The following is a 24,974-nucleotide window of genomic DNA, read 5'->3' as shown; positions in this document are numbered from 1 at the left end:
AATGATTTTCCTTCCAGCAGCTGACAGTGCTTTTCGAATGTATGTAGAGATCACAGGAATGTAAATTTCGGAGGATGTGAGCTTGGATCTTAAATAGAGAGATTATTTGTCCTTGCGCATGAGCTTGAAGGCCATGATCCTTTGTCTTCACACATGCACACAAAAGATCACGAATTGGTGATTAGATGTGAACAGCAAACGCTAATAGAATTCTCTTGAAATTTAACTTCGGTGGTTTCTACAATGATTGGTCTCGTATAATTACAATGGACACTTAAGTATTTTCAAGTCGTTAAATAAAAATGTATGGCTTTCGGTAACGCAGCACGAAAGGCTAATTCTGAAGCTGCTCAACGAGAAGCACATACTGAGGATACATGCTGTTTTACTCAAATATTCAGTTGGAATCGCGCATATTTTAAGGGCACAAAAGGTGATACAGTTGTACACGTTGGCACTAATGATATTAAGAGTAGGAGACCGGCGAAATTACTTAACAAGTACAGGTCACTGTTGAAAAAAAGCCGTGAATTAGGGTTGAATTTGAAAGTGTCTGCAATTCTGCCCAGACATGATAGGAGGGAGTATATGATGACAGACTGCGATCAATTCGGCCCTTGAAAGATTGTGCAAGGCTCAAGGGGTAGAATTTTTTTTCAGCCTGGTCTGTACTTGTAAACAGGAGAGACTGCTTCTACAGGGATGGGATACACTTAAATAGAAAGGGTGCAAGAATGTTTACTGATGCTATCGAGGCAGTGTTAGGGGGGTCGGAAAACTGCTAGATTGGGGGGATACAAGGACTAAGAGATTAACAGTAGCCACTGGCAGAGGTGAAAGTTATTCTTGCACTGTTTCTATTGGAATGAGCAGCAGCCTGGAATATAAGATGCAGGATATACAAGAGACTGCTGGAATCATTGGGGTACAAGTAAACACATGGGTTGTGTTAGGGTGGCTAAGAGGACGAGCAGGTGCATGTATACTTTTGTGTACACCAATGCTAGGAGTCTAGTAAATAAATTTGATGAATCTGAGGTATTGCTCAAAACATCAAAGGCAGATATTGTTGGGATTTCAGAGACGTCGTGTCACACAGATATAAGGAATGCAGAACTGGAATTTGGGGAGTACAATGTCTACAGAAAGAATAGACAGGATATGAAGGGAGGAGGGGTGATACTATTAGTTAAGAAATACATAAAATCCAAGGAAGTGAAGCCAGTCGACATCGCTGGACAGTGCAGTGTCGAGTCAGTTTGGTGTGACATAAGCATTGGGAGATCAAAATTGAGAGTAGGAGTGTGCTATAGGCCTAATGACTCTGATAAGTATAATAAGAAACTGTACAGGGAAATAGAGTGGGCCAGTAAATCAGAGAGTCTTATAATGGGGGATTTCAATTTCCCAGATATTGACTGGAATTTGGGGGCTGGTCACTCACACACTAGCAAGACTTTTGTGGATTTATTGGATGATTGTTTTCTACATCAGCATGTTTGGGAGGCAACTAGAAGGAGTAATACTCTTGATTTGATTATCAGTAGTGAATCTTCATGCATTAAGAATCTGCAGATAAATGAATCACTAAGTGGCAGTGATCCCAGTGTGCTGAAATGGGATTTACTCAAAGAGGTAACTACCATTAGGGGTAAAGGGAAGGGTTATTGCTTTCGTAAAGGTGACTGCGATGGACCGAGACAGTATTTAAATTCTATACAGTGGGGACCAACTGATGATGTTACCAACAGCAAATTCAAAATGGGAAGCAGTCAAAGAACTTATCTTGGAAGCTACTACGCTTTACATACCAACTAAGAAATACTGTTCAAGGTTTAGGCCTAAATGGATGTCAGATGAACTAATGAGACATATGGCAGAGAAGAAAAATGCATGGGATACATACAAATTAACACGTGACACAGAAGTCTATGATAGATACAAGTTGATCTGTAACCAAGTTACAAAGGAGGTTAGGCAGGCGAAGGCAGATTATGAGAAATCTTTGGCAAGGGATGCAAAGAAAAACAGCAAAGAGTTCTTTACTTATGTAAACTCTAGAAGGAAGGGGATGAATCAGATTGGTCCACTTGATACTGATGGGTCAAGTGTTGATGATCCTGCTCAGGTAGCTAACAAACTAAATTAATATTTTGCATCGACATTCACACATGAGGAGTTATTCAGCGAGGGGAATGCCCGAGGTCTATTCAACTCCGGCAGTAAGCTAGAGAATCTTGTAATAACTGAGAGTAAAGTGGAGGAGAAATTGTTGAAGATAAACATAAGAAAGGCACCTGGGGTGGCTGGGATCTATCCAGTTATATTAAAGGAGGCAGCAAAGGAAGTAAGCAAACCCTTAGCCATAATTATGAGAGCTTCCTTGGACTCAGGGAAAGTACCCGTGGACTGGAGATGTGCAAATGTGACCCCAATTCACAAAGGAGGATCAAAGGCTGACACAAGTAATTATACACCTGTGAGTTTAACTTCAGTTCCCGGAAAATTAATGGAGGCACTGGTTAAAGAAGCACTGCGGGATCATCTAGACAAGACTTCAATTATAGCTCGGACACAGCATGGTTTTGTTAAGGGGAAGTCTTGCCTGACCAATTTGATTGGATACTACGATGCAGTCACAAAAGAACAGGATGCAGGGAATAACTTTGATATTATATACTTGGATCTTAGAAAGGCTTTTGATACTATTGCACGTGGAAGATCTACTGCTGCACAAATTGGAGCAGTGTGGTATTGGAGGCAAACTGCTGCTATGGATAAAGGAGTGGTTGAGGGGGAGAAGACAGAAAGTGGTAATCAATGGACACTGCTCATCGTGGACTAATGTTATTAGTGAAATCCCTTAGGGTTCAGTATTGGGTCCATTATTGTTTTCTGTATTTATAAATGATATTGATGATGGTATACCATCAATACAGAGGGGTGAAGTGGAAGTGGTTATTTTTTATTTAATTTTTTTTTTTTTGGCTGATGCTGCATAAGCTTGCTTTTTTGCATCAAATGCCTCTACTAATGCTAATGCTAATATGAGCATTAGCATTAGTAGAGGCATTTGATGCAAGAAAGGAAGCTTATGCACCATCAGCCAAAAAAAAAAAAAAAAAAAAAGAATAAATAAATAAAAAATAACCACTACCACATCACCCCTCTGTTCATTCGAAATACCTGTCCAGCTGAGCCTTAAACTTATTTAGGCTATCAACTTCCACGACAAGGGATGGAAGTCTGTTCCACCAACCAACCACCCACTGGCTAAAGGCAAATGTCCCCACGTCTATCCTACATCTGCCTTTCCTCAATTTGAATTTATGCCCTCTCAGGTGATTATTCTGAGCAAGAGGAAGAATCCAATCAGCATTGGGCATGCTCAAACCATTCAAGGCTTTATACACCTCTATCAGATCACCTCGCTGATGCCTAGTCTTCAGATACTGTAATTTGCAAAACTTAAGCCTTTCTTCGTAAGAGCACCCCTTTGTTCAATTCACTAATCTTGTTGCTCTTCTCTGTACTTGTTCCAGCAGCTCTACATCCTTCTTGAAATGAGGCCTCCAGGCCTGTATACAGTACTCTAGGTGTGGCCTGACCATTGCCTTATACAAGGGAATAATCACCTCCTTATCCCTGCTAGAAAAGTTCCTATATATCATTGACAATACACCATGAGCTACTCTTGCAGCCCGTCTGCATTGCTCAGAGAACTTCATATCTGCCTGCACAACCACACCCAGGTCCCTTTCATTCTCTACCACTGTCAGTGTAGTACCACACAGCTGATACGTTGCTCCCAACCTTCGTATCGTCTGCAAACGTGGACATTAAACTTGATATACCATCATCAATATCATTTATAAATACAGAAAACAATAATGGACCCAATACTGAACCCTGAGGGACTCCACTAATAACATTAGTCCACGATGAGCAGTGTCCATTGATTAGCACTCTCTGTCTTCTCCCCCCTCAACCACCCCTTTATCCATAGCAGCAATTTTCCTCCAATGCCACACTGCTCCAATTTGTGCAGCAGTCTTCCACGTGCAACAGTATCAAAAGCCTTTCTAAGATCCAAGTATATAACATCAAAGTTATTCCCTTGATCCAGTTCTTTTGTGACTACATCATAGTATCCAATCAAATTGGTCAGGCAAGACTTCCCCTTAACCATATTCCCGTCCGCTGGGGTACGTTCCAGCCCCAACTGGGTTCAGCAATTTAATTCTATAATATTTACTCTAATTACAGAGCTGAAACTTGCTATAGTTGGAGCCAGAACTGTTTTCTTGAATTTTCCCACTTAAATTTTCAAAACCTTCTATTGAATTCCACGCAAATGACAAAAATGTGACATCAAGTATGCATTTTTTTAAGCCTTTTCAATTAATTTTTTTACCCCTGCCCTAACGAACCTAGAGCTTATGAAACCTGACACTTGATTCGTTTCTTGGTGTAAAGCGCACGAATTTCTTTTTACAGAAAGTAGCAGTTCTGATAAACAACTCCGCCTGAATACGAGAGAAGCTTGGAAAGTATATATCTTCCGTACAGCTACATCGAGATGGGAAGGGAGAAGTGTAAATAAACAAAAGACGTACGCGAGCTACTGGTTATGACATAAGAAGCAATAAAGCGATACAGTAGCAATAACAGTTTATGAAAGGTGAACAGATCATATATCCTATCTTCAACTTATATTGCTCCTACGAACAGAAGATCAAGGAAATTCATCTGTTCGAAATGGGAAAAACTGGTGTAAAACTGATAACACTGCAATGCGCATTTGATAATTATGATTTTGATTTAATTATTTGATTTAATTAATTATGATTAATTACTGTGTGCAACCTAAGGCCCGGAAGCTCTTCCAGCTTCCGGGCCGGAGGTTGCACACAGTAGTGACACAGGTCAAAGACCCCATTACTAGGGATTCTAGTAGTGGGGTCGTGTATGAGATCACATGCCCGGATTGTGGGGAATGTTACGTGGGGGAGACAGGACGACGTCTCAAGGACCGTCTGGGAGAACATTCACGAGCGATACGGACCGCAGAGCTCAATAAATCCGCCATTGCCGAGCACTATTGGGAAAAACAATACCAGATCTCCCCCGACAACGCTGTCATCCTTGACCGGGCGCATAGATTCTGGGACCGCAAGTGGCTGGAAAGTCTGTGGATTGGATCCTCTGGTAACAATAGTATAAACAGAGACATGGGAGTTAGGCTTCACCCCCTTTTTGAGGTGGTGGTTTTGACAAGAGGCAAACGTTTTAATTTTCCACGTGTCCAGACCACTTCCGGTTCTGGTACAAGTGGAAGGAATGCTGAGTATGCGCCTGGTCATCCACGTGTGCCGTGAACCTGGTATTTAAGGATGTGTCATTTAAGTCTCACTATTACTGAGGATGGAGGAAGACACCTCCGAAAGCTCTAGTGTTTTTTATCGTCTTTTTATCGCTTTTATATTTATATTTTAATGCATTTTAACTTATTTACTTATTTTACTTTTGTTATAGTTTAGTTTTTTGTAAATGATTAAAAGTTTTTTGTAAATATTATTTTACAGTCTTTTCTATAATTTTATTTTATTTCATTATTCAATCAGTCATAAACGGTTGGTGTGTGTGTTTAAAATTGGTAATATGGAAGTTTATGTGGGGAGAACCTCCTGGGCCATATGCCCTGTCAGATTAGCCCCTGGATGTGGTGATGCGGCTTGTTCGCCCAATTGGAGGAATCAACCGTAATTTGACCACAGACAATTGGTTCTCCAGTGTGCCTCTGGCTTCTAAATTACGAGAAAAAAAACATTACTCTTGTTGGCACACTAAGAAAAATTAAATGTGAGCTACCAGTTGAATTGGTCAATGTGAAGGAACGCAAGCCGACTAGTAGTTTGTTCGCATTCCAAGATCAGACCACAGTTGTGTCCAATGTACCAAAAAAAAACCAGAAATGTGATCCTAATATCGACTAAGCACCATGTCGATACTATAGATCCTGACAGTGGCAACAAAAGAAAGCCAGAAATTATTACGTTTTAAAATATGACCAAAGGTGGAGTTGATGTCTTGGATGAAATGTGTGGAACGTATACTACTTATCGGAAAACCAGAAGGTGGCCAATGGTACTTTTCCACAGGATTTTGAACATTGCTGGAATAAATGCCTTGGCTATTTTCCGTAGCAATAATCCAGAAGTGAGACTCCCTCGAAGCGAGTTTCTCGCAGAGATTGGAAAAAGTTTAGTGAATCCATAGTTCCGTAAAAGAGCGGCCACGGTAACTCTTCCAAAATATCTTCGTGCGAAATATGCTTGTAGAAGAAATTCCTGGACCTTCCCAACAGTGTCCACCTAAGCCAGGTAGATGTTACAAGTGTCCCAGGAAGAAAGATCGTAAAACAAAGAAATTCTGCGAAGCATGTATAGAACGAGTTTATAAGGAGCACTCGAAGACTGTCTGTGAATTATGTTTTGGGAAGATACCTAAAGAAAATGTTCAAAGTAGTGACAGTGATGACTAAAAATACACACTTATCAAGTTGGCTTTTTTATTTAGCTAAACTGCTTTATATTAGAATACATAATTTATATGTATATTTATATACACAAACGTAGCAAAGATTATGTATGCTAATATAAAACAGTATAGCTAAATAAAATAGTCTACAAATGTGTGTGTCGCTACTACAACTTTTTCAGCAGGCCACTTCTTATGAGGCATTCTTTCAGAAGTGGGGTGTTTCTTGCAAGTTAGTTTGAGCAACATAATGCAGAAGGCCTTAGTTTTATTCTATCTTCCTGGCGCACTTGTACATTATGACAAAGTAGATTTAGTTTATATTTAGAATTCAGCATAGCTTTTCATTATTCAAGCAGATAAGTTCAGATTTTTTTTTTATTTTAATTAATTTAGAAATTAGCTTGATACAGCTTCTTCGTATTCATTTAGGGATTACACTATTACAGATATATATTCATTTAGGAATAAGACTAATACAACTTTTTCATTCAATTCGGTTTACTAATGGAAATTTGCACACTTTTTCATTCAGTTAGAAATTAAATTTACACAACTTTTCTTATATTCCTTTAGGATTACTAGCACAGTTTTTTTTATTCGTTTAGGATTACACCAGCACAGTTTTTTTATTTGTTTAGGATTACATTAGCACATTTATTTAATTTTTATTTGTTTAGGATTACATTAGCACATTTATTTATTTTTTTATTCACTTAGAGATTAAGTTGACACATCTTTTTTTATTCATTTAGGTATAGGTTACCACATCTTCCTTTTTTAGTTAGAGATTAGCTAAACATAGCTCATTATTTTTATTGGTAGAGATTAGATTGACACGTTAATTTTTTTTTTTAAATTCATTTAGGGATTATATTAGTATTAGCATAGCTTCTTGTTTAGGTGTGTACACTTCAGAAGGATCAGAAATCTTCTTTTGGCTGGATGAAACTGTACTTCTGCAGCTTTTACATGAAGTAGTTTTGGCAGAGACCGAATGGCTACTCTGTTTTAAAGTTGTGTGATTTCACTACTGATGCCAGTCTCTATGAGAAGCTCTTCGTGTGTATTATTCACTTCTGGATTTTTGTTCTGCGGGTTGTTTATGGTATTAATTCCTGAAATGTCAGGAATCCAAAAAAAAAAAAAAAAAATGCCATTGGTCATTTTCTGCTTTCCTGAGACATGAAGTAAATCACATTTCATCCTATGGGTCTATTCCACATTCGATCATATTGAAGCGTAATTTCTGGCTTTCTACTGTCACCACCGTTGCTATCTAGAGCTGTCAAAGTGGGTTGTGTAGGAGCACATTTCTGATTTTTTTTGTGATATTCAGCTAGCAGTTCTCTCTCTTTTTTTTTTTTTTTTTTTTTTTTTCAGCGAGCCAAGAAACAGTGTTTCCTCGTAAAATTTTAGTAGTCAAAGACTAGAACCAGTTGTTATAGGAACATATTGTGATTAGTTTCTTCAATAGGCCAAACAAGCTGATTCATCACATAAGGACGTTCTTGAAAAGTTGTCTGGCTGTTGTCTTCCAACATAAGTCTCCATATTCTTTGTGTATAAAATCATATTTGCATGGCATAATGCAGTATGCAGTTCACATTTTGCTATTTTACTGGTACGTATTCGGGAAAAAAAGAACATTTATCGTTGAATGAAACTAGCTGTTTATCTTCAGGATATTACAGCACTATGTAATTTCTTCGGCATCTATCTAAAAACAAAAACCAAAAAATCTGTAAATGCTGCTAATCGGTCTGTTTCTTTCTCTTTGGAGTCTGTTACTTCGGCCCAACCATTATTATTCCACATATTTTCCAAGTTTTAACTTGCTGCATGATACGTTCCTAAAAAGTTTGTTAGAAAGCTAATTTCATTGTTATCTGTTAGCTTTGAACCTTTGACAACCTCCTGGCCTTCTTCCCACAAAAAAAGAAAAGACTTATTTTTCTCTCTCTCTAGGGTAAAATTGCAAAATATTGTCCCCTAAAACAATTGCAGTAAAGCAATGTGGATTTCTCAAATGCGCACCAGACCAAAATCGGACTAATTAGTACTTCCGCATCCTAGGATAACTGACTAATTAGAACTCCAGCATCTGTGATGAAATGTCATGCACACCGATATGGTTTGCTACAGCAATAACATAAAGAAACGAAGCAAAACATTGTAACAGAGCTATAATGCAAAATAATGTTAGAAAGTAAAAATGCAAAATAATGTTCTCTAAAACAATTGCAGTTTCAGCATCCTAGGTTGTTGTTATTTGGATTTTAGGAGCATTAGCAACTGGATTTTCAACTAAGGATTTTCAACCAAGCATTTTCAACTAAGGCCATATTGCTCCGGGATATGCGGTGGTCATTCCCTGACCTTCCCGCATCCCCCGTATTTGGTGGTGACGGGCTAGAACCCCGGTCTAATCAAGAAGCGTGTGCTGCGCACTGATGCTCCTTCCCACCTGGCTACGGAGGCGCCGGCATCCTAGGATGAAGCTGACTTAGAGCTGCAATGCTGTTTTATTATTATTATTTATTTTCTTTATTTATTTTGTGTTTTTGTATGGGTGGCTCCTAGAACAAAAGTTCATCTCGGCCTTGTTGCTCTGTTCAGTTTTTACGCATTGTCAGGGTAAGGCCAGTGTGTGTCGTGGAAAAAAAAAAAAAAAAAAATCATCCCACTTAGGAATATCCCATGTTGGATGAAGACAGATGAAAAGGAAGGCAAGAGAGAGAGAAAAAAATTTTTCATCCCACATGGGAGAAAGTGACAGGAAAGAAAAACTGTTTGTGACCTTATGTGTGTGTTCTGTATTGTGATGATGTATTTGGGCATTTTGGCTACCTGAAGGCAGTGATCACCTGGACGACTGCCTCCAGGTACTCGTCCCTAGCAGGAGGGCAAGGTCTCTCCTTGAGGAAAGAAAGAAAAACTTGTATAAGATGAAGAGAGGGAAGGAGAAAGGAGGAGAGGCACTATCCTGGCCCAGGGAAGACCCAATCCAGGATGGATTGCTAGAACAACGCAAGAAAAAAAAAATAATAATAAAATAAATAAATAATAATAAATTTTAAATAATAATAAATAAAATAAATGAAAGTTAGCGCTCTGGACCTTTGACAATCTCTTGGGCTTCTCCCCACCAAAAGGGTATTTTTATTTCTCTCTCTCTCTCTCTCTCTCTCTCTATCCCTAGGGTTGAACTAGAAAGGGTGGCCTCCCTCCCCTAAAGAGTTTTTTCCCCCAAATGAAATAAGAAAATTGGAAATTTCAGGGAAATGAACCCTGTTTTTCTCCATTCGGTGAACAGCTACTCTGTCAGTGCAAGCAAGCTGACTTTATTACAGTTGCAGCTGTAATAAAGTCAGAATGGAATTCAAGCATTGAAACATCTGACATTTTATGGTGAATTTTTCAGGCATTGGTGATAATGAAAATTCAATTTTTGTCTTGAAATTTTTTGATGATATCAAATGCATATCAAGGAAATATTGAAGTATTCAATAACAATTACAATTTCCTAATCCCTCACTAAGAGTAACGGATTGTTCTCACAATCTGTTACTAGCAGCGCATTATTATTATATTTTTTTTTCGTTTGTACACCAGATGAGATGCATGTGAAGTTCCTTCGACATAGGTTTTCGAAGTTTATAACGCAGCTATGAATAAAAATATTTTCTTGAAAGTTTGTAAGAAGATCAAATATACATCCATGAAACTGCTGTTCAGATTTGGTCCTCTAGAAACAATTACAATAAAGTGAACTTTTTTTTTTTTTTTTTTTTAATAAAATGCGCACTGTGGTGATCAGATAGTATGAATCAGGGCTGTACTACTCAATATGTTCTACGTTGATGATAATATTAGTAAAATAATAAGGAGTTTACCTCAATATATCAGTTTTATAACAGTTTTTATTTTACTCCCGTTTCCAGTATAGCTTCCAATAGATGAATTTCCTTGATTATTTTGTTAGTAGATATAATACATACTGAAGAAAAGAAAGAAGATATTTTTGAGATTCAAAACCAGTTTGTTGCAATTCTTTCGTACAACAATTAGGAAAAGCAGTAAAGCAACTGTTCTGAGAGAGCCATGCAAATTAGCGTTCGCAAGAATGATGCTCAACTGTTTGTTTTCCACGAAAGTTGTTTACTTTTTTATTTTCTCCTTGGATCACCTTGGTAATGCTAATGATGTAAGCTTGACCAGTCAATTATCTCTCCGCGTGTGTTGATTCCTTTTAGCCAGATGCGCTGAGCTAACGTGCGAATTTTTGAACTAATGCTGTAACGCGTTTTATTTTCAAAGCTTGGATCTTGTTTTGCTGACATCAAAATTTAATAAATTGAAATGTGATCATACATTTTTGCTTTTTCAGAGTGAATTAATAGTTTTAGCTGAGCACTAAACGTAGGAAATCAAAGAATATACTTCTGTTTATGTATATTGAGAGTTTCAATTTTGTAAATTGAGTAGAAATTATGGAAATTATTAGTTTTCTTCGAGGGGAGCAACTTTCAAGTTACGGTTAAAAATTAGACAAAAACAGGGCGGACCAGGCTCGGGTTAACAAAATCATGCTGTGTCCGAACTATAACGGAAGTCTCATCTAGATGATCCTGCAGTGCTTCTTTAACCAGTGATTCCATTAATTTTCCTGGAACAGAAGTTAAACTCGCAAGTCTATAATTACTTGTGTCCGCCTTTCATCCTCCTTTGTGAATTGGGGTCACATTTGCACATCTCCAGTCTGTGGGTACCTCCCCTGAGTCCATGGAAGCTCTCATAATTATGGCTAAGGGTTTGCTTACTTCCGCTGCTGCCTCCTTTAATATAACTGGATAGATCCCATCCACCCCGGGTGCCTTTCTTGTGTTTATCTTCAACAATTTCTCCTCCACTTTACTCTCAGTTATTACAAGATTCTCTAGCTTACTGCTAGAGTTGAATACACCTCTGGCTTTCCCCTCGCTGAATAACTCCTCATGTGTGAATGTCGATGCAAAATATTGATTTAGTTTGTTAGCTATCTGAGCAGGATCATCAACAGTTGAACCATCGGTATCAAGTGGACCAATCTAATTCATCCCCTTCGTTCTAGAGTTTACATAAGTAAAGAACTCTTTGCTGTTTTTCTTTGCATCCCTTGCCAAAGATTTCTCGTAATCTGCCTTCGCCTGCCTAACCTCCTTTGTAACTTGGTTACAGATCAACTTATATCTATCATAGGCTTCTGTGTCAAGTGTTAATTTATATGTATCCCAAGCATTTTTCTTCTCTGCCATATGTCTCATTAGTTCATCTGACATCCATTTAGGCCTAAACCTGATAAAATATTTCTTAGTTGGTATGTAAAGCCTAGTAGCTTCCAAGATAAGTGCTTTGAATGCTTCCCATTTTGAATTTGCTGTTGGTAACATCATCAGTTGGTCCCACTATATAGAATTTAAATACTGTCTCAGACCATCGTAGTCGCCATTACGAAAGCAATAACCCTTCCCTTTACCCCTAATGGTAGTTGCCTCTTTGAGTAAATCCCACTTCAGCAAACTGTGATCACTGCCACCTAGTGGTTCCTCTATCTGCAGATTCTTAATGCATGAAGAATCACTACTGATAATCAAATCAAGTGCGAGTGACCAACCCACAAATTCCAGTCAATATCTGGGAAACTGAAATCCCCCATTATAAGACTCTCTGATTTACTGGCCCACTCTATTTCCCTGTACAGTTTCTTATTATATTCATCAGAGTCATTAGACCTATAGCACACTCCTACTCTCAATTTTGATCTCCCAGTGCATATGTCACCCCAAACTGACTCGACACTGCACTGTCCAGCGATGTCGACTGGCTTCACTTCCTTGGATTTTATGTGTTTCTTAACTAATAGCATAACCTCTCCTCCCTTCCTATCCTGTCTATCATTTCTGTAGACGTTGTACTCCCCAAATTCCAGTTCTGCATTCCTTATATCTGTGTGACACCATGTCTCTGATATCCCAACAATATCTGCCTTTGATGCATTGAGCAATACCTCAAATTCATCAAATTTATTTACCAAATTCCCAGCATTGGTGTACATGCCAAGTATACATGCACCTGTTCTTTTTCTTAGGTATCCCTAACACAACCCATGCATTTACTTGCAAAGCAATGACTCCCAGCAGTCTCTGAAATATCCTACATCTTGTTTTTCAGGCTTCTGCTCAGTCTAATAGAAGCAGTGCAAGAATCACTTTCACCTCTGCCAGTGGCTACTGTTCATCTATTAGTCCTTGCATCCCCCCAAGCTAGCAGTTTCTGACCCACCTAACACTGCCTCGCACCCTTTCTTGCACCCTTTCTATTTAAGTGTATTCCATCCCTGTAGAAGGAGTCCCTCCTGTTTACAAGTACAGACCAGGATGAAAAAAATTCTACCCCTTGAGCCTTGCGCAATCTTTCCAGGGCCGAATTGATCGACAAGGCTCTCATCATATACTCCCTCCTATCGTGTCTGAGCAGAATTGCAGACACTTTAAAATTCAACCCTAGTTCATGGCTTTTTTTCAACAGTGACCTGTACTTGTTAAGTAATTCTGCCGGTCTCCTACTCTTAATATCATTAGTGCCAACGTGTACAACTATATCACCTTTTGTGCCTTTAACAGATGATATCCGCTCTACAACATCATCAACCTTTGCCCCTGGCAGACATACCCTGGTCCTGTTCCACCTATCCTTTTTACAAAGCATGTTCCCCGTTTCCCTGATAATAGAGTCACCAACAACTACTAGTTCCTGTGGGACCAGCACATTCTGCCTTAGGGGTTGCCACTGTGTTGCATGATGACCAAGTGTAAGCTCTGGCGTTGATGTGGGCAGCTGAGAGCTTGATGGGCCTCTCACTTTAAATCCTTTATATTCCATCTACACCAGAAGCACTGCTGGATATCGTGGCTAAAGCCTCAAGAGAGTTGTTACTTTTGAAAGGCTGATTATAATCAAGAGATAAATCAATAATCAAGAGTCAGTGTTAGTTTATTTTATACCACTGATCTATCTTTTTAATATATGAGAAAGAATGAAAATATTTAGGGCTAAAGGTTCTACTTACGGGAAATTCACTAAACGTAATAGCTTAAAGCATTAGCATGATGTTTACGTAGGGAATTGCTGAAAATGGTAAATTGTTTTTATCATATCTCATATTGTGAACACCTTCACAACAAGTTGCCTGATATTGCATTACCTTGAATAAGTAATGCTTCACAAGTGGAAAAAGCTATTTTTACTTTTTTTCTCAGTGGAGAATTCTTCACCAATGGAGAAGATTATTGTTACTTATTCTTTGGTACTAATAAATGAAATTTCCCTACATTTTGTCTTTGCTCTCTTATAATTAATGAGGTTTGCTGTTGCACAATGACTGTAAAATAATTTCCATGCTTTATTTCTATCATATTTTCCATTAACGAAAGATAATTCTACCACTGGTTGTGGTAGAATTACATCGTGTGGTAGGATTCATCTACATTCACAGATGAGGAATTCTTTAGGAAAGGGGATGCCAGAAGTTTATCAAACTTCTATTCAATTATATTAAGGAAGGGAGCAAAGAAGGAATCCAAACCCTTAGCCATAATTATGAGAGCATCCTTGGATTCAAAAGAGATCCCGATGGACTGCAGATGTGCAAATGTATGCCCAATGGGTAAAGGGGGGATCAAGAGGCAACATGAGTAATTATAGACATGTTAGCTTAATGTCTTACGAAGGGATAATAATGGAATCACTGGTGAAAGAAGTAATGGAGGACCATCTTGAAAGCATACAAATAAACTGCAATAACAGCATGGATTTGTTAACAAGCAGTCTTGAGTAATCAATCTGATAGGTTACTATGATTCATTCACCGGCAGAATTACTTAACAAGTACAGGTCACTGTTGAACAAAAGCCGAGAATTAGGGTTGAATTTGAAAGTGTCTGCAATTCTGCCTAGACACGATAGGAGGGAGTATATGATGAGAGTTTTGTCGATCAATTCGGCCCTGGAAAGATTGTGCAAGGCTCAAAGGGTAGAATTTTTTTCAGCCTGGACTGTACTTGTTAACAGGAGAGATTGCTTCTACAGGGATGGGATACACTTAAATAGAAAGGGTGCAAGAATATTTGCTATTGCTATCGAGGCAGTGTTAGGTGGGTCGGAAAACTGCTAGCTTGGGGGGAGACAAAGACCAATAGATTGATAGTAGCCACTGGCATAGGTGAAAGTGATTCTTAAACTGCTTCTATTAGAATGAGCAGAAGACTGAAAAACAAGATGCATGGTATTTCAGAGACTGCTGGGAGCCATTGCGGTACAAGTAAACACATGGGTTGTGTTAGGGTAGCTAAGAATAGAAACAGGTGCAGGTATACTTGCGTGTACACCAATGCTAGGAGTTTAGTAAACAAATTTGGTGAATTTGAGGTATTGCTCAAAACATCAAAGGCAGATATTGTTGGGATATCAGAGACGTGGTGTTACACATATATAAGGGATGCAGATCTGGAATTTGGGGAGTACAACGTCTACAGAAAGGATAGACAGGATAGGAAGGGGGGAGAGGTTATGCTATTAGTTAAGAAACACATAAAAACCAAGGAAGTGAAGCCAGTCGACATCGCTGGACAGTGCAATGTTGAGTCAGTTTGGTGTGACATAAGCATTGGGAGATCAAAATTGAGAGTAGGAGTGTGCTATAGGCCTAATGACTCTGATGAGTATAATAAGAAACAGTACAGGGAAATAGAGTGGGCCAGTAAATCAGAGAGTCTTATAATGGGAGATTTTAATTTCGCAGATATTGACTGGAATTTGGGGCCTGGTCACTCACACACACTAGCAGGGCTTTTGTGGATTTATTGGATGATTGTTTTCTACATCAGCATGTTCGGGAGGCAACTAGAGGGAGTAATACTCTTGATTTGATTATCAGCAGTGATTCTTCATGCATTAAGAATCTGCAGATAAATGAACCACTAGGTGGCAGTGATCACAGTGTGCTGAAGTGGGATTTACTCAAAGAGGTAACTACCATTAGGGGTAAAGGGAAGGGTTATTGCTTCCGTAAAGGCGACTACGATGGACTGAGACAGTATTTAAATTCTATACAGTGGGACCAACTGATGATGTTACCAACAGCAAATTCAAAATGGGAAGCATTCAAAGAACTTATCTTGGAAGCTACTAGGCTTTACATACCAACCAAGAAATATTGTTCAAGGTTTAGGCCAAAATGGATGTCAGATGAACTAATGAGGCATATGGCAGAGAAGAAAAATGCATGGGATACTTACAAATTAACACATGACACAGAAGCCTATGATAGATACAAGTTGATATGCAACCAAGTTACAAATGAGGTTAGGCAGGCAAATGCAGATTACGAGAAATCCTTGGCATGGGATGCAAAGAAAAACAGCAAAGAGTTCTTTACTTATGTAAACTCTAGAAGGAAGGGGATGAATCAGATTGGTCCACTTGATATTGATGGGTCAACTGTTGATGATCCTGCTCAGGTAGCTAACAAACTAAATGAATATTTTGCATCGACATTCACACATGAGGAGTTATTCAGCGAGGGGAATGCCAGAGGTGTATTCAACTCTAGCAGTAAGCTACAGAATCTTGAAATAACTGAGAGTAAAGTGGAGGAGAGATTGTTGAAGAGAAACACAAGAAAGGCACCCGGGGTGGATGGGATCTATCAAGTTATATTAAAGGAGGCAGCAAAGGAAGTAAGCAAACCCTTAGCCATAATTATGAGAGCTTCCTTGGACTCAGGGGAGGTACCCATAGACTGGAAATGTGCAAATGTGACCCCAATTCACAAAGGAGGATCAAAGGCTGACACAAGTAATTACAGACCTGTGAGCTTAACTTCTGTTCCAGGAAAATTAATGGAGGCACTGGTTAAAGAAGCACTGCAGGATCATTTAGACAAGACTTCAATTATAGCTCGGACACAGCATGGTTTTGTTAAGGGGAAGTCTTGCTTGACCAATTTGATTGGATACAATGATGCAGTCACAAAAGAACTGGATGCAGGGAATAGCTTTGATATTATATACTTGGATCTTAGAAAGGCTTTTGATATTGTTGCACATGGAAGATTGCTACACAAATTGGAGCAGTGTGACATTGGAGGCAAATTGCTGTTATGTATAAAGGGGTGGTTGAGGGGGAGAAGACAGAGAGTGGTAATCAATGGACACTGCTCATCGTGGACTAATGTTATTAGTGGAGTCCCTCAGGGCTCAGTGTTGGGTCCATTATTGTTTTCTGTATTTATAAATGATATTGATGATGGTATATCAAGCTTAATGTCCAAGTTTGCAGACGATACAAAGGTTGGCAGGGTTGTCAAGGACACTACTGACACTATGCTGCTGCAACAGGATCTGGAAAGGTTGAGCAGATGGGCTGAGAGGTGGCAAATGAAGTTTAACATTGACAAATATAAAGTACTACACATGGGAAACAGCAACCCCAGAGCAACGTATCAACTCTGTGGTACTACACTGACAGTGGTGGAGAATGAAAGGGACTTGGGGGTGGTTGTGCAGGCAGATATGAAGTTCTCTGAGCAGTGCAGACGGGCTGCAAGAGTAGCTCATGGAGTATTGTCAATGATATACAGGAATTTTTCGAGCAGGGATAAGGAGGTGATTATTCCCTTGTATAAGGCAATGGTCAGGCCACACCTAGAGTACTGTATACAGGTCTGGAGGCCTCATTTCAAGAAGGATGTAGAGCTGCTGGAACGAGTACAGAGAAGGGCAACAAGATTAGTGAATGGAACAAAGGGGTGCTCTTACGAAGAAAGGCTTAAGTTTTGCAAATTACAGTGTCTGTAGACTAGGCACCAGCGAGGTGATCTGATAGAGGTGTATAAAGCCTTGAATGGTTTGAGCATGCTCAATGCTGATGGGATTCTTCCTCTAGCTCAGAATAATCACCTGAGAGGGCATAAATTCAAATTGAGGAAAGACAGATGTAGGATAGACGTGCGGAAGTTTGCCTTTAGCCAACGGGTGGTTGGTTGGTGGAAGACTTCCATCCCTTGTCGTAGAGGTTGATAGCCTAAATAAGTTTAAGGCTCAGCTGGACAGGTATTTTGAACAAACAGAGGGGTGAAGTGGAAGTGGGGTTTTTTTTTTTTTTTTTTTTTTGGCTGATGCTGCATAAGCTTGCTTTCTTGCATCAAATGCCTCTACTAATGCTAATGCTAATTGACCAAAGAACTGGATGAAAAAGAAATTTTGACATCATATACTTTGATTTCAGGAAGGCTTTTCATATTGCTAGAAATAAAAGGACTAGTGTACGAACAGTATCAATGCGGCATTAAGGTCAGGATAAGGCTATGGACACTGCTCTTCGTAAACTCACGTTATTCATTGTTTGGGCCATTGTTGTTTTCAATATTTATCAATGATACTGATTAAGGTATATCAGGCTTAATGCCTCTTTGCAGTTGCTGCAAAGGTAGGCATGGTGGTTAATGGTAGTAATGACAGTATGTTACAGCAACACGAACTAGAAGAGTTAAGCAGAGGAACAGAGAAATGGCAAATGAACTTTAAAATTGATATAAACAAAGTACTGCATATGGGTAAAATAAGCCATGGGTAATAATATATCAACAGTGGAGTACTCACTCAGCGTAGTGGAAATGAAAAAGACCTGGATAATGGTTCAGTTCAATATGAAGTTCTCTGATCAGTGTAGAAAGGCTGCAAGGGAAGCAAGGGGTTTTGTCAATGATATATAGTAATTTTTCTTAGCAGATAAGGAGCAGCTTATCCCATTGTATAAGACAATGGTCAGTCCACATCTTGAGTACTGCATACAGGTCTGCAGCTGTCATTTTAGGTCAGATAGGGGGTTTGCTAGAATGAGTACAGATAAGAGCAAGGGGATGGGTGAGAAGAACAAAGGGTACTCTTACCAAGAAAAAATCTTTAGTTCTGCAAATTGCACCATCTGGAGACTAGGCATCTGCAAGGTGTTCTGATTGAGGTTTTAAGGTTGAATGGGGTGAGCAAAACTCAATGCTGATGGGATTCTTCTTCTTGTTCTTCTTCTTGCTCAGAATATGCACATGAAGGGGTACAAATTGAAACTGCAGGACAGTTGCAGAATCGATATGCAGAGGGTGGTTCATCACTGGACAAAACCTTTCATCTGGCATTGTGGATGTTGCGAGTTTAAATAAATTCAAGGAAGAACTAGACAAACTATTGGAGGGATAAACTGTTTCGTGCATATATAAACTTGTTTCTTGCATCCCTTACCAATTAATGCTATTACTAGTAAAAATTAGTAATATGGTATAATTAGCAATAATATCACTAATGCTATCAATTTCAAACTGACTGGAGTGTCAATAGAAACAACAGCAGAAAATTAGTGCAAACATTTTCCCAGAAGGCATTTTGAGGTTCCCCAATGACCCAACATGCATGTCATTATATGATCAAAACTAAATTCTTGCATGTGAATTAGACATAATATGAAATAAAAACCTTAAAAATTAGAGCACTATAATGCTGGTGCACAGTGCCCTGAGCATCAATTTTGCCAAAAAATCACAAGACAAGTGTAAGTAATATACTAATGATTACAAACACGAGAAAAAATCATACTTTTGTAATGGCAATTACAGTAGTCTGAGACAGTTTTTAACTTCTATACAGTGGGGGCAACTGATGATGTTACCAAGAGCAAATGCTAAATGGAAAGCATTTAAAGAATTAATCTCCGAAGATACTAGGCTGTTCATACCAACTAAGAAATATTGTTCAGAGTATAGGCCTAAATGGATGTCAGAAGTTAGTTGATAAGAAAAATGCATGGGATATATATATAAATTAACAGGTGACAGTGAAGCTTATGGTAGATATAAGCTGGTCATTAATCAAGTCACAAAGGAGGTTAGGCAGGAAAAGGCAGATTACGAGAAATCTTTGGCAAAGAATGCAAATAAAAACAGCAAAGAGTTCATTATTAATATAAACTCCAGAAGGAAGATGATGAATCAGATTGGTCCACTTCATATCGAGGTTCAACTGCTAATCATCCTGCTCAGGGAGCTAAGGCACCTCCGTAGCCAGGTGGGAAGGAGCAGCAGTGCGTAGCACATGCTTCTTGATTAGATTCGAACAGGGGTTCGAACCCGTCACTACCAAATACGGAGGATGCGGAAAGGTCAGGGAATGTCTACCGCATATCCCGGAGCAATATGGCCTTAGTTGCTAATGCTCCTAAAAACCAAATAACAAACAAACAAGGAGCTAACAAACAATGGGTATTTTGAATCAATATATATACACATGAGGAATTATTTAGGGAGGGGAATGCCAGAGGATTATGCATCTCTGACAGAGAGCTGAATGATTTTGTAATAACTCAGAGCAAAGCGGAGGATAATTGTTGAAGATAAACATAAGGAAGACACCTGGGGTGGATGAGAACTATCCAGTTATATAAAAGGAGGCAGCAAAGGAAGAAAGCAAATCCTTAGCCATAATTATGAGAGCTTCCTTGAATTCAGGGGAGGTACCCATGGACTGGAGATATACAAATGTGATCCCATTTCACAACGGAGGATCAAAGGCCGACACAAGTAATTACAAACCTGTTAGTTGTTTAACTTCTGTTGCGGGAAAAGTAATGGCGGCACTGGTTAAAAAAAACACTACACGATCATCTAGGCAAAATTTCAGTTATAGCACAGACACAGCATGGGTTTCTTAAGGGGTGACCAATTTGAATGAATACTATGATATGGTCATAAAAGAACTGGATGCAAAGATTAATTTTGATATCATATATTTGGATCGCAGAAAGCTTTTGATACTGTTGCATATGGAAGACTACATAACAAATTCGAACAGTGTGGCATTAAAGACCTGTTAGTTTAACTTCTGTTGCGGGAAAAGTAATGGAAGCACTGGTTAAGGAAGCACTACAGGTTCATCTAGATAAGACTTCAGTTATAGTTCAGACACAGCACGGGTTTGTTAATGGGAAGACTTGTCTGACCAATTTCACTCGATATCATGATGTGGCCACAGAGGAACTGGATGCAAAAAAACAATTTTGCATCCAGTTTAAAACAGTTTTGCATCCAATGCTACGCTGTTTGCAACAGCGTAGCATTGGAGGTAAATGCTGCTATGGATAAAGGGATGGTTCGGTGTGAAAAGACAGAGAACGGTAATCAGCGGACACTGCTCTTTGTGGACTAATGTTATTAGTGGAGTTACCCATGGTTCAGTGTTGGGGCCGTTGTTTTCTGTATTTATAAATAATATTGATGATGGTATATCAAGCTAAATATCTAAGTTTGCAGATGATATGGAAGGTTAGCAGGGTTGATAATGACTCTAATGACAGTATGCTACTGCAGCAGGATCTACAACAGTTCAGCAGATGAGCTGAGAGATGGCAACTGAAGTTTACATTGACAAATGTAAAATACTGCATGTGAGTACCAGTAACATCAGAGTAATGAACCAGCTGTGTGGTACACTACGCTCAGGGAGATGGAGAAAGAAAAAGACCTAGGAGTAATTATGCAGTCAGATATGAAGTTATCTGAGAAGTGCAGATGTGCTGAAAGAATAGCTCATGGTGTCATGTCAATGATATACAGGAAGTTTTCTAGCAGGGAAAAGGAGGTGATTATCCCCTTGCATAAGGCAATGTTCAGGCCACACCTTGGGTACTGTATAGAAATCTGGAGGCCTCACTTTAGGAAGTATGTAGAGCTGCTGAAATGAGTACAGAGAAGGGTGACAAGATTAGTAAATGGAACAATGGGTTGCTCTTATGAAGAAAGGCTGCAGTTCTGCAAATTACAGGGTTTGTAGACTAGGCACCTACGTGGTGATCTAATTGAAGTGTATAAGGCTTTGAATGTTTTTAGCATGTTCAATGCTGATGTGATTCTTCCTTTTGCCCAGATTAATCACCTGATGGAGCTGTTGTTGTTGTTTGGTTTTTAGGAGCATTAGCAACTAAGGCCATATTGCTCCGGTGCGGTGGTCATTCCCTGACCTTTCCGCATGCTTCGTATTTGGTGGTGACGGGCTCGAACCCCGGTCTAATCAAGAAGCATGTACTACGCACTGCTGCTCCTTCCCACCTGGCTACGGAGGCGCCCCTGATGGAGCATAAATTCAAATTGAGTAAAGGCAGTTGTTGAATAGATGTGTGGAAGTTTGCCTTTAGCCAGCAGGTGGTTGATTGCTGGAACAAACTTCCATCTGTCATTTTAGAAGTTGACAGCTTAAATTCAAGGCAGAACTAGATAAACATCTGGACCGAATGGATGGGTAAAATGAGAAGGTTTTTTTTTTTTTTTTGCTGATGCTGCTTATATAAGATTGCTTTCTTGAATCATGTGCTAATGCTAATAAGGAGGAGAAATTCAATTCACAATTTTGAATGAACTTATTTCACTTATTTCAAAGTAATTAAATCAGAACAATATTTTCAATATTACCTTTTACTGAAGAAGGGATTCTGTTCACAAAATTGAGAAGCTGTAAGAAACTTTCCTCTATATTCAATGACAGCTTGTCCCACTTCAATATCCTGAGTTGCAATTAGTCTTTTCTGATCCTTTGAAATTATATTCACTTTGCACATCTGAATCCAGATATTCTCTGAGACCTGATTTTCACATAGTTCCTGGAGAAATAAATTAAAAAAAAAAAAAAATACCAAATGAAAAAAATTTAAAAATTAAATTACTAAATAAATGAATGTACAAACAAAAACATCATCAGTACAACACTTGAAAGAAGTTAAATATGGTAACTAATGAAAGTCCGGAAATTAGAAAACTGATGTGTTCCAGAGGATTTGTTTGTAGATTCAAAATTTTATAAGCTGAATTTTATTCTTAATGCAAACAAATATACTGTATATGTCACGTAATCAAATTTATTTTATTACAAAAAATATAGTTGTTCTTCATGCATTAAGAATCGGCATATAAAGGAACCACTAGGTGGCAGTGGTAACAGTGTTCTGAAGTGGGATTTACTCAAAGAGGTAACTACCATCAGGGGTAAAGAAAAGGGCTTTTGCTTTCGCAAAGGTAACTACGGCGGTATAAGACAATAATTAGCCAGTTCACGCAAGGGTGACCCACCAGTGGGTTGCTTCTCTAATGTCCACTGGGCAAAGCGATCCACGGGTGGGACGCTGCACTAATTTTCATCGGACTTTGTGACCCATGAGTATCTCGTTGTGCTACAAGTCTTATATTCAGTTTTGGCATTAAGTGCCCGGTGTTTAAGCATTTATTGGATTCACCAGTCCTCTATATATATTTATGTACCAAGTGTCAGCCCAGGATCCATATTTTTTTATTAATTGAGGTTTTTGTGTGGTAAATAAAATCATAGTAGTTGGAATAGAAAAAGGAACCAATTGTTGACAATTTTCATTTCAAATATAATTACTATTGTTTACAGTGAATTATGTTAAAGCATTCTTAGACATAAAGCAGAGTGATTTTCACAATCTTGACAAAATGTTTTAACCTGTTTTGCCTTCCACCCTGCTTCATTCTTTCTCAGAAATTTTCTAAACACTCCCTGCAATGTTTCCTAACTTTCTTTGCTTGACAATCCATTTTGAAAAAAGTACGAATTCTGCCAGGTGCCTTTGTTACATCTCGCTATTCAATAAAAGAGTACTTTCTCGGGGAAAAAAAAGGATGGATGGATGATTATTAGTCCCAAATTTACTCTGTACCACCCATGCATTGACTAGCATGGTACCAAAAATAATCTGCATTGCAGCTTTTTAACATTAAAAATGTCTTTACCAGCATTATTTGGAGAAAAGCGTTACATTACCTAGAAATCATTATAGTAGTAGTAGTAGTAGTAATCGTGGCATGTGATGCAAGCAATCAAGCGTATAAGCTTATGTAGCATCAGCCAAAAAAAATCACACGTTTCCCTATAAATGTTTACCCAGTTCCACCTTAAATTTATTTAGCCTATCATCTTTCCCAACAACAGATGGAAATTTGTTCCAGCAATCAACCACCCACTGGTTAAAGGCAAATTTCTGCATATCTATTCTACAACTGTCTTACCCATAATACCATACTGCTACAATTTGTACAGTAGTCTTCCGTGCACAACAGTGTCAAAAGCTTTCCTGAAATCTAAATATATGCCATCAAAATTATATTTTGTATCCAGTTCCTTTGTGAGATCACTGTAGAAACAATCAAATTGGTCAGATTAGACTTCCCCTTAAAAACTGAAAAGCCTAGTATCCTCCAAAAGTAAGTCACTGAAGGCTTCCCATTTAGAATTCAATTTTGGTAACATTGTCAGTTGATCCCACTGTACAGATTTTAAAAATTGCCTGAGACCCCTGTAGCCACCTTTACGAAAGCAAAAGCCGTTCCCTTTATCCTTGATGGTAGTTACATCATTAAGTAATTCACACATTACATCAGTACATTGTGATTACTGTCAACCAATGGATCCTCCATCTGCAAATTCTTAATGCATGAATAATCACTGTTGATAATCAGATTAAGAGTATTACTCCCTCTGGTTGCCTCTCGAACATGCTGTTGTAGAAAACAGTCATCCAATAAATCCACAAAAGTCTTGCTAGTGTAGGAGTGACCAACTCACAAGTTCCAGTCAATATATAGAAAGTTAAAATCTCCCATTATAACACATTCTGATTTACTTGCCCACTTTTTTCTCTGCACAATTGCTCAATAGCAATTGCATAAAACGCATCAGCTTCATTAGGCCTATAACACACACCTACTCTCATTTTTCCTTTTCCAGTGCTTATTTCACAACAAACAGACTCACCAAAAGATAGGCTTCCACAGTATTTGGAAGTTCTATTGTAATAGAATCAATTCTAAGGGCAAATAGGGTTACGCTCAATACCGACCCCTGTAGTACTCCTTCCTGTGAGAATGTAGAAGAAGATTTTGGTATAGAACCTGGAAAGAGTGGCTCTGAAGAAAGTTCCTAATAAATATAGGGAGGTTGCCTCATAGACCAAGATTATGTAGGTCACTGAGAATGCCATACCGCCAGGTAGTATCAAATGCCTTCTCTATATTAATGGAGACCATGACAAGGTGTTAGTTTTTCACAAAGGCATTGCACATTTCAGATTCCGCCTTGATCATCAGATCTACGGAGGACCTATTTTTGCGAAAGCCATGTTGACGATTACTCAGTAGATGATGAGTTTCAATGATCCAGGTTAGTTGACTGTGGATCATTTTTTCAAGAATTTTACGAAGGCAACTTGACAGAGAGATTGGCTTGTAACTATTAGGACTGGAGGGATCTTTTCCAGGTTTCAAAAAACACTAAAACTGT

General features: G+C 38.7%; 1 protein-coding gene across 3 annotated transcripts in view; it reads right to left on the bottom strand.

The window, feature by feature from the left end:
• The window catches only part of LOC150090468 (uncharacterized), a 678,730-nt gene that overhangs the window by 345,835 nt on the left and 307,921 nt on the right, over positions 1 to 24,974 (bottom strand). For all 3 annotated transcript variants that reach the window (XM_090389911.1, XM_090389910.1, XM_090389909.1), the window contains exon 10: positions 22,094 to 22,281. In XM_090389911.1, the coding sequence (XP_090246037.1) occupies positions 22,094 to 22,281 (188 nt within the window). The remainder of the gene's footprint in view (positions 1 to 22,093; positions 22,282 to 24,974) is intronic.

Source organism: Mastigoproctus giganteus, chromosome 2 (genome assembly GCF_048544385.1).
Source record: "Mastigoproctus giganteus isolate SK-2022 chromosome 2, ASM4854438v1, whole genome shotgun sequence".
NCBI classification, from domain to species: domain Eukaryota; kingdom Metazoa; phylum Arthropoda; class Arachnida; order Uropygi; family Thelyphonidae; genus Mastigoproctus; species Mastigoproctus giganteus.
Note: the sequence above shows the minus strand (reverse complement) of the source record. Positions and strands in the feature narration are given on the sequence as shown.